The 10,462-nt window shown below is 42.0% G+C and overlaps 1 protein-coding gene across 1 annotated transcript; it reads left to right on the forward strand.

Annotated features, from left to right (window-relative positions):
• The first annotated feature begins 8,733 nt into the window (after positions 1-8,733).
• LOC141134968 (taste receptor type 2 member 40-like) lies at positions 8,734-9,669 on the forward strand. The gene has a single exon (XM_073624395.1). It carries the CDS (start codon positions 8,734-8,736, stop codon positions 9,667-9,669), a length of 936 nt encoding a protein of 311 aa, XP_073480496.1.
• The last annotated feature ends 793 nt before the right edge of the window (positions 9,670-10,462 follow it).

Consider the following 10,462-nt stretch of genomic DNA (forward strand, 5'->3'; position numbering starts at 1 on the left):
CAAAGAGGCAGTGTGCAGAGATCAGCAGTTTTGTGGGTGTGCAATAGTGAGCAGAGGAGGGCATGTAGAAGTAGGCAAAGAGGGGGGCTTAGGGGTGCAGAGGTGAGCAGCTGGGTTGGAGTGCATTTACAAATGCAGCAGTTCTTGCTGTCCCTCTGAAAAGCAATCCATAATGGATGCATTTTCAGAAGGCAATTGACTGGTGGCTGGGAGGCGATATATCACCTTCTCACCAGCTGTATTAACCCACTGGCACTTTGAAATAAACAAGTTGGTTTTGTGTTGCAGTTTGGGCACTCAGGCTCAAAAAGGTTCACCATCACTGGCCAAGGCTATAAGAAGATTGCCAAGACCCTCAAACTGAGCTGCAGCAGGGTGGCCAAGACCATACAGCAGTTTAACAGGACAGGTTCCACTCAGAACAGGCCTCGCCATGGTCAACCAAAGACGTTGAGGGCACGTGCTCAGAATCATATACAGAGGTTGTCTTTGGGAAATAGACGTATGAGTGCTGCCAGCAATGTTGCAGGTGTGTGGGGGTTAGCCTGTCAGTGCTGAAGGTGTGGGGGGGTTAGCCTGTCAGTGCTCAGACCATATGCCACACACTGCATCAAATTGGTCTGCATGGCTGTCGTCCCAGAAGGAAGCCTCTTCTAAAGATGATGCAAAAGAATGCCTGCAAACAGTTTGCTGAAGACAAGCAGACTAAGAACATGGATTACTGGAACCATGTCCTGTGGTCTGATGAAACCCTGATAAACTTATTTGGTTCAGATGGTGTCAAGCGTGTGTGGCGGCAACCAGGTGAGGAGTACAAAGACAAGTGTGTCTTGCCTACAGTCAAGCATGGTGGTGGGAGTATCATGGTCTGGGGATGCATGAGTGCTGCAGGCACTGGTGAGCTACAGTTCATTGAGGGAACCATGAATGCCAACATGTACTGTGACATACTGACACAGAGCATAATCCCCTCCCTTTGGAGACTGGGCCGCAGGGCAGTATTCCAACATGATAACGACCCCAAACAAACCTCCAAGACTACTACTGCCTTGCTAGAGAAGCTGAGAGTAAAGCTGAGGGTAAAGATGATGGACTGGCCAAGCATGTCTCCAGACCTAAACCCTATTGAGCATCTGTGGGGCATCCTCAAACGGAAGGTGGAGGAGCGCAAGGTCTCTAACATCCACCAGCTCTGTGATGTCGTCATGAAGGAAAAGAAAAGTACTTCAGTGGCAACCTGTGAAGCTCTGGTGAACTCCATGCCCACGAGGGTTAAGGCAGTGCTGGAAAAAATGGTGGCCACACAAAAAATTAACACTTTTGGCCCAATTTAGACATTTTCACTTAGGGGTGTACTCACTTTTGTTGCTAGTAGTTTAGACATTAATGGCTGTGTGTTGAATTATTTTGAGAGGACAGCAAATTTACACTGTTATATAAGCTGTACACTCACTACTTTACATTGTAGCAAAGTGTCATTTCTTCAGTGTTGTCACATGAAAAGATATAATAAAATATTTACAGAAATGTGAGGGGTGTACTCACGTTTGTGAGATACTGTATGCATTTGTTAACCTGTCCCCCACTCTATTCAGACATCATAATCAGTACAAATGGCAACAAAATTTCAAAGGCCCAATCCATTACAAAGAAAATGTGCTCATGTACAATATATGAACTTCTGATCAGTGTGGGACCTGACCTGCAGATACTGTGTATATATATATATATATACATATATATATATATATATATATATACATATATATATATATATATATATATATATATATATATATATATACATATATACATATATACATATATATATATATATATATATATATATATATATATATATATATATATATACATATATATATATATATACATATATATATATATATATACATATATATATATATATATACATATATATATATATATATATATACATATATATATATATATATATATATATATATACATATATATATATATATATATATATATATACATATATATATATATATATATATACATATATATATATATATATATATATATATACATATATATATATATATATATATATATATATATATATATACATATATATATATATATATATATATATATATATACCGTATTTATCGGCGTATAACACGCACTTTTTTCCCCTTAAAATCAGGGGAAAATCGCGGGTGCGTGTTATACGCCGATTCCCTGCGATCTGGAGCTGCCAGATTTTCAAAATCGCCGACCGCGATTTGAAAATGGCGCCGCCAGTGCCGAAATACACAGTGCCGGTCCTCGGCTCTTCTCGGCCACTTTCGTCTTCACTCGAGCGCCGCCCGAACCTAGCTGAGTGTACTCGGCTAGGTTCGGATAGCTCCGCTCGGGACTACGAGTGGAGCCGAAAGTAAACGAGAGCCGCCGAGAAGAGCCGAGGACCGGCTCTGTGTATTTCGGCGCCGGCGGCGCCATTTTCAAATCGCGGTCGGCGATTTTGAAAGACAGGATGGCAGGGGATGCGAGGCTGCACTGGGGAAGGCTGCACTGACCAGGCTGCACTGGGGAAGGCTGCACTGACCAGGCTACACTGGGGAAGGCTGCACTGACCAGGCTGCACTGGGGAAGGCTGCACTGACGAAGGCTGCACTGACGAAGGCTGCACTGGGGAAGGCTGCACTGGGGAAGGCTGCACTGACCAGGCTGCACTGGGGAAGGCTGCACTGACGAAGGCTGCACTGGGGAAGGCTGCACTGGGGAAGGCTGCACTGACAAGGCTGCACTGACATGGCTGCACTGACATGGCTACACTGGGGCAAGGCTGCACTGAGAAGGCTGCACTGGGGAAGGCTGCACTGACGAAGGCTGCACTGACGAAGGCTGCACTGGGGAAGGCTGCACTGGGGAAGGCTGCACTGACCAGGCTGCACTGGGGAAGGCTGCACTGACGAAGGCTGCACTGGGGAAGGCTGCACTGGGGAAGGCTGCACTGACAAGGCTGCACTGACAAGGCTGCACTGACATGGCTACACTGGGGCAAGGCTGCACTGAGAAGGCTGCAATGATGGGCATTTAAATGTAAGTTTTTTTTCCTTCAACTTCCCTCCTAAAAGTTTTTTTTTCCTTAAAATTCCCACCTAAATTGGGGTGCGTGTTATACGCCGGTGCGTGTTATACGCCGATAAATACGGTATGTATATATATATATATATATATATATATATATATATATATATACACATATATACACTATATTGTCTAAAGTATTGGGATGCCTCCCTTTACACGCACATAAACTTTAGTGGCATCCCAGTCTTAGTCCGTAGGGTTCAATGTTGAGTTGGCCCACCCTTTGCAGCTATAACACCTTCAACTCTTCTGGGGAGACTTCCACAAGGTTTAGGAGTGTGTCTATGGGAATGTTAGACCAGTCTTCCAGAAGCGTGTTTGTGAGATCAGGCACTGATGTTGGACGAGAAGGCCTGGCTCCCTGTCTCCGCTCTAATTCATCCCAAAGGTGTTCTATTGGGTTGAGGTCAGGATTCTTTGCAGGCCAGTCAAGGTCCTCCACCCCAAACTCGCTCATCCATGTCTTTATGGACCTTGCTTTGTACACTGGTGTGCAGTCATGTTGGAACAGGAAGGGGCCATCCCCAAATGTTCCCACAAAGTTTGGAGCATGAAATTGTCCAAAATGTCCTGGTATGCTGATGCCTTAAGAGTTCCCTTCACTGGAACTAAGTGGCCAACCCCAACCCCACACCATGATCCCCCCCTCCACCAAATGATTTGGACCAGTGCACAAAGCAAGGTCCATAAAGACATGGATGAGTGAGTTTGGGGTGAAGGAACTTGACTGGCCTGGTTAGGCCAGACACTGGTTAGGCACACATTTAACCCTTTGATCGCCCTAGATGTTTAACCCCTTCCCAGTCAGTGTCATTAGTACAGTGACAGTGCATTATTTTAGCACCGATCACTGTATCAGTGTCACTGGTTCCCACAAAGTGTCAAAAGTATCAATTAGCTGCAATGTCACAGCCCCACTATAAGTCACCGATCATTGCCATTGCTAGTATAAAAATAAATAAATAAATAAAAATTCCAGTATATATACCATAGTTTGTAGGCCCTATAACTTTTGCGCAAGCCAATCATCATATGCTTATTGTTTTTTTTTTTTTTACCAAAAATATGTAGCAGAATACAATTTATGAAGAAATTAGCTTTTTTACATTTTTTATTGGATATGTTTTATAGCAGAAAGTAAAAAATATTGTATTGTTTTCAAAATGTTGTTTATAGCGCAAAAAATTAAAAACTGAATGGTGATCAAATACCCCCAAAAGTAAACTATATTTGTGGGGGAAAAAAAACATATATTTCATTTATGTGCAGTGTTGCCTGACCGCGCAATTGTCAGTTAAAGTAACACAGTGCCGTATAGCAAAAAATGGCCTGGTCATGAAGGGAGGTAAATCTTCAAGCGGTTAAATTCCTTGCATGTGATTGGGTATTCTTTGCAAAGTGAATTTTAACTACGTTCATTAAGCTAAGGGAAAATTCTCTTGCAAAGTGAGTTAGCCTTTAGTAAATCAACCCCAATGCATACACTGCCCAGTAATGGTTGTTCTTATTCTTGACCTAGAGACTTGTAGAGCTAGCTGTCTACAGTTATCTAAAGTTTCCATAGAATGTTTGCACAGAAGAAGTACAAATATTTGTACAATCATAACATAAAAGGCTAGGTAATGAATATTAACCATAAAACAAAATATGCTGCTATGCTTTTTTTTTGCATATCAACCACAAGTGCCATGCCCAAAAATGTAACTTTCCTGTTAAGGGAACTGAAAGCTCAGTGCAACACAGTGGTTTGCTGATTTCAACCAAATACCAAAGTCAAAAGCTTGCCCCACATTCTCCCACCTCCATTATTGGGCCAAGCCTTCAGCAATGGCAGAAGGTTAAAATGTGCATAACAAAGCACCCCAGCGTTTGGGGCTCCCCAGGTGCTTAGTAGACTAGCTAAACTTACCTGTAGGCACCTAAAGATGACTGTTATGTCATGTTACTGGATTATTACTAACTTTGCCAACTTCAGCTTTGCTTCACCTGCAAATGCACTCTGCCGGTGATTAGATGTGAGAACCCCGGTGGTGGTTCCCAGGATTCTAATTGCAGGCAGGGTGCATTCGCATGTGTAAATGCACCTTAAAGGGTTGGTTTACTTTTACTTACATATCTCCAAATGGTCCCTATGCATTATGGTGTCCTTAATACATGAATATGCTGTGCTCCATTTTGCAAATAAATGCTTACTTTTTCAAATGCTTATATAATTGTTATCCCTTCTCCATCCCGCAGTATTCTGTGAGAGTTAAAGAGAGTGGACTGAGCATGCATGGGTAGGGAATGAAGCAGGGTAGGGAATGAAGCAGGAACTGCTCGTTCGTAAGTTTCTAGGGCAGTGCATGCAAGGCTGGGTACATTCTGCCATTTTAATGACTGAGGGTAGGACAGTTATATGAGCACCTACAGAAGTAAGCATTTATTTTCATAATTGAGCACACCATGTTAATGTATTAAAGTGGTTGTAAACCCTTACAGACCACTTTGACCTACAGGTAAGCCTAGATTAAGGCTTACCTGTAGGTCCAAGATATATCTCCTAAACCTACACGGTTTAGGAGATACTTGCAAAAAGACAGGCACCGCTGTCTACTGCTCATGTCGTAGACAGCGGCGCACAGGCGCACTGAGCATGCCACTGCTAACGCCGATATTCCGTTAGTGGCAGCTCCCATGCGCACGCATTGCCAGCATTGCCACTGATCCCAGGAGTCCTAGGATCCCTAGGAGTTTTGTGTCTATTGATGGGCCCCCTCACCTCCCCAGTCCATGGTGTGCAAGCAGTGAGGGGATGATGTGCTGTAACCTTTAGCTACCAATCAGTGAACAATAATGATGTGCATGACCTCTTGCAACCAGTCATTGAGTGGTAAGCGTATGCAGCAACCTCTAGCAACCAACTGAGCAGTAACAACGTGCAGTAACTTCTAGCAACCAATCAGTTAGCAGTATTGGTATACAGTAATCTCTAGGAACCAATTAGCAAGCAGAAATCATGTGCTGTAACCTCCAGCAAATATTCAGTGAGCCATAATGTGTGTTGTAAGGCTCAGTTCACACAGGGGCAACACAACTCTGGCCGCAACTTTGCGAGGCGACCTGGACACGACCTGCGCGCGACACCACAGCGCGACTTGGGGCGACTTACAAGGCGACTTCAAGTCGCCTCCAGGACAGGCGACTTTCAAGTGGCCAATCAAACCACAATCAGCTCTGTGGGAGGGAGGGGGGAGGGAGGGGTTTGCCTGAGAAAACAATCTTCTCTTCCTGTATTGTTGCTTCAGTTAAGACACGATCCGACTTCGGAGGCGACTTCCATTGAAATCAGTGGTTACAAGTCGTCTAGAAGTCGGATTGAAGTAGTACAGGAACCTTTTCTGAAGTCGGAGCGACTTCAGTAGTGTACATTAAGATGGCTCTCATTAACTTGAATGCAATTTCTGATGTCAAGCGACTTGGGGCGACTTGAGGTCTGACAAGTTGGATCCCAAGTCGCGGTAGTGTGAACCAAGCCTTAGCAGCCAGTCAGTGAGCGGTAATGATACACTGTAACCTCTGGTAACCAATTGCATTAGCTGGCTGATCTGATTCAGTAAATTTTGAGTCTAGCTGCTATTTATTGTATGTTTCAGAGCAGGTGAAAAGCATAATTTACATGGAAGGGGGACCCAAGAAAATGTTTGCCCAGGGTCCAATCAATATTAAAGACAGCCCTTGCCACAGGAGCACGGTGATATAGGAGTGCCTGTAATCAGTCCAGTAGTCTGGGTGGCAGCAGTCAGCAGGTGGATGTGGTAGCAAGCAGGCTGGAAGTAGAAGAGCTGGCACGGAACTTGGCAGACTGTAGTAGGCAGCTGGAAGCAGGAACCAGATGAGGACTTGCTGGGCTGAGAGTTGTAGCAGGCTGGATGAGCAAGATGCAGGGTCAGACAAGTCGGGTTGGTAATGGTCAGGCAGATCAGGCATAGTTGACAGACAGCAGGATAGTCGGGTTACAAGCCAAGTCGGTACTAGGAGATCAATCAAGCAGAATCCAAAGACAAGCCGGGATCAGGGTATGTAGCAGACAATCACAGGTTAGAGATAAGCTGGATCAAGATCAGAAGTCACACGGAATCAGGAACAACACACAGAAGCTGTAGACCAAACAGCAATGAGTCCATACTGCATCGAGTTTAAATAACCCACTTGGCATAAGCATTAGTGACAGGCGTACGTTCCTTGGTCCACAACTATGCACATCTGTCTGAACAGTTGCTGTCTGTGCAAACGCTTGTATATATGCACCGCAAAATTCCACCTGTACGGACATGCCTTCCTTGACAGTATGCCACAAATTCCTAATTTACAAATGAAGGTCTTTTAGCATTGATGACATTGTATTTACTTGGATAGAAAACTGGTTACAGTAGCATGTCCAGGGAGTAGTGATAAATGGCAATTTTTCTGAAAACTAATAAGGGGGCTGGGGAACCTTGAATAACAACCACGAAAATGAAACTCATTCTCCCTGGAGAAGAGGCGCTTAAGGGGGGATATGATCACAATATACAAATCTTTCAATGGTGGCTGTAGCATGGGAGAAAATGGTTGTAAGGTAAATACTTAAGGTAAATGCGGTATAGTTAAAGAGTAACTCCACTTTTGTTAAAAAAAATCCCCCTGGATAATCAATGTATACTCTATAGATTTTAATATCCTTTGTTGCAGATTCCTACCTGTTTCTGCTCTGGAGAAAAAAACTGTTTGTTGTCTGCAGAGTGAATATAAATTGGAGTGACTTTTTTTATTATTAATCAGATAATGCACTTGCAGCATTCTGCTGAGGAAAATGCAGTGTCTCAATCCCTTTAGAAGTTATTAACTCTTTGGGAGTATATTGCCAAAATAACATTTTTGTTGCAGAGGATGCCTAAAATCTGACTTGCATCTCAGTGAAGACTTCTGGGAAAAATAGTGAGACAATCACACAAGCAGGAAATTACATTTCTTTGGACTGCCATATTGCTATGAATTTCACAGAAAATTAAAGTGCTGCAGATTGAAAAGGAAAGGTAATATTTTTAAAATAACATTCATTTACATGGCTTGTGTCACATTAGTATATACTATATTATGTTTTTCTTTTGCTATTTTTTTTCCCCACAAATTTTATTTTATGCTTTATGCATCTACACCTTAGTTGTAAGGATCGTGTTCATTTGGCCTATGTTCAGTATGCACTAAAGACACCTGTATATATTTCAAGCATGTTCTAGAAAGGGTCCCACATGTGCAATATCAGCAGAAGTCCTTTTCCCAAGTAGTGAACCAAGTTATTGGCAAATGCTAAACATAAATTCAATCTGGTCAACCATGAGACTCCATGCTTAGATAAATATATACATACCATAATGCAATAAGTAAAATGTCTATAACAATTATAACTTCTCATATCCAGGTACTAAAAGAAAACTATATATTCCTTATTAGCGACTGGACCAGAAAATCATTGGAATTTAAAAATAAAATTTGATCTTGAACAGGGATATATTTTTCACAACTTAACTTTTTCAGTCAACTTTATATAGCCTTTTAATATTCAATTTGATGGTTCCTGTATTTATTGTGGTTTCTATGATAGTGTTGGGTGCCAGCACCATGATTGCAGTGGTTTCTAATACACTTATCATTGTGGTGAACCTCAGAGACAAAGTTAAGGGCAAGAATTTAAGCCCATCTGACCTCATTGTGGTCACTCTCTGCATAACCAACATTTTTTTTCAGTTAGTCATGTTGATAAATGATTACATGAGTTTCGTGGATGGTGGCATTTTCTTCACTGATGAAGTCTACATTTTATCTACTATCTTACTCATGCTTCCAATGTACTCCAGCTTCTGGTTCACAGTATGCCTCTCCATCAATTACTACTTACAGATTGTAATATCAACTAATCAATTTTTAATCCGACTAAAGCTTGCAGCCTCGCAGCTGATGACATATCTTATAATAGCTTCAGTTTCGATAACATTGACTACTGGACTCCCTGCAGCCTGGAACTTCCACCGAGCCCCACAAAGTTTTAACATATCAAGTGATGAGAATGAGGAAATCATTGTTCCTAGACTGAGTATTGAATACTTACTGTCCGGCACCTTCGTCAATTGTACTGTGCCGTTAATCTTAGTTGGAATTACCAATGGTCTCATCATTAAGTGTCTTGTGAATCATAGATCAGACAGAAATTCAAAGGGAGAGTTAAGTGCTCGGGCAGAAGGTCGGATACGAGCTGCCAGAACAATAAGCTGTCTTCTCTTCATATACATATCCTTCTACCTATCAGAAATCCTGGTATTTGTGGATGTTTTTTCCCAGAGCAGCCCAGGATTCTGCACATGTTTGATGGTCATGTATAGTTACTCACCTGCACAGTCAATCGTCTTAATTTTTGGGAGCCCCAAACTAAAACAAGTGTCTCTTAGTTTTTTACGCTGTAATAGAGAAAAAGAAAGGATTCCAACTGTCTTGTTTATCAGTCCATAGTGCATTGGTTACAGCTGACCATACACAGCGATCTGACATTTCAGGAACAAACCTTCAGATTCTCAGGAAATCTACTATGTCATGTATGATGCTCAGTCATTTAATACTGCATGTGGTGTAATACAAAATGACACCAGTTGTATCATCAGCAGATATTACACAATTTTTTTTTTTTTTTTACAACTCCAATTCCAAAAAAGCTGGGACACTGTGTGAAATCTAAATAAAAACAGAATGCAATGATTTGCAAATCTCATAAACCCATATTTTATCACAATAGAAAACATATCAAATTTTTCAACTGAGAAAATGTACATGACCAGGCCATTTTTTGCGATTCGGCACTGCGTCGCTTTAACTGACAATTTTTTTCCTCAGTTTAGGCCGATACGTATTCTTCTACATATTTTTGGTAAAAAAAATCACAATAAGCGTTTGTTGATTGGTTTGCGCAAAAGTTTAATGGCATTTTTATTAATACATTTTTTTTTACTAGTAATGGCGACGATGAGCGATTTTTATCATGACTGCGACATTATGGCGGACACATCGGACACTTTTGGTGCATATACGCCCCTTCCTAACCAATGACACCACAAAGCTTCTAATCCACTCCCTGGTCATCTTCCGCCTCGATTACTGCAACTCCCTCCTCATTGGTTTACCTCTAAATAGGCTATCCCCACTTCAGTCCATCATGAATGCTGCTGCCAGGCTCATCCACCACACAAACCGCTCAGCGTCTGCCACACCCCTCTGCCAATCTCTCCATTGGCTGCCACTCAGTCACAGA

Source organism: Aquarana catesbeiana, linkage group LG01 (assembly GCF_042186555.1).
Source record: "Aquarana catesbeiana isolate 2022-GZ linkage group LG01, ASM4218655v1, whole genome shotgun sequence".
Lineage (NCBI taxonomy): Eukaryota > Metazoa > Chordata > Amphibia > Anura > Ranidae > Aquarana > Aquarana catesbeiana.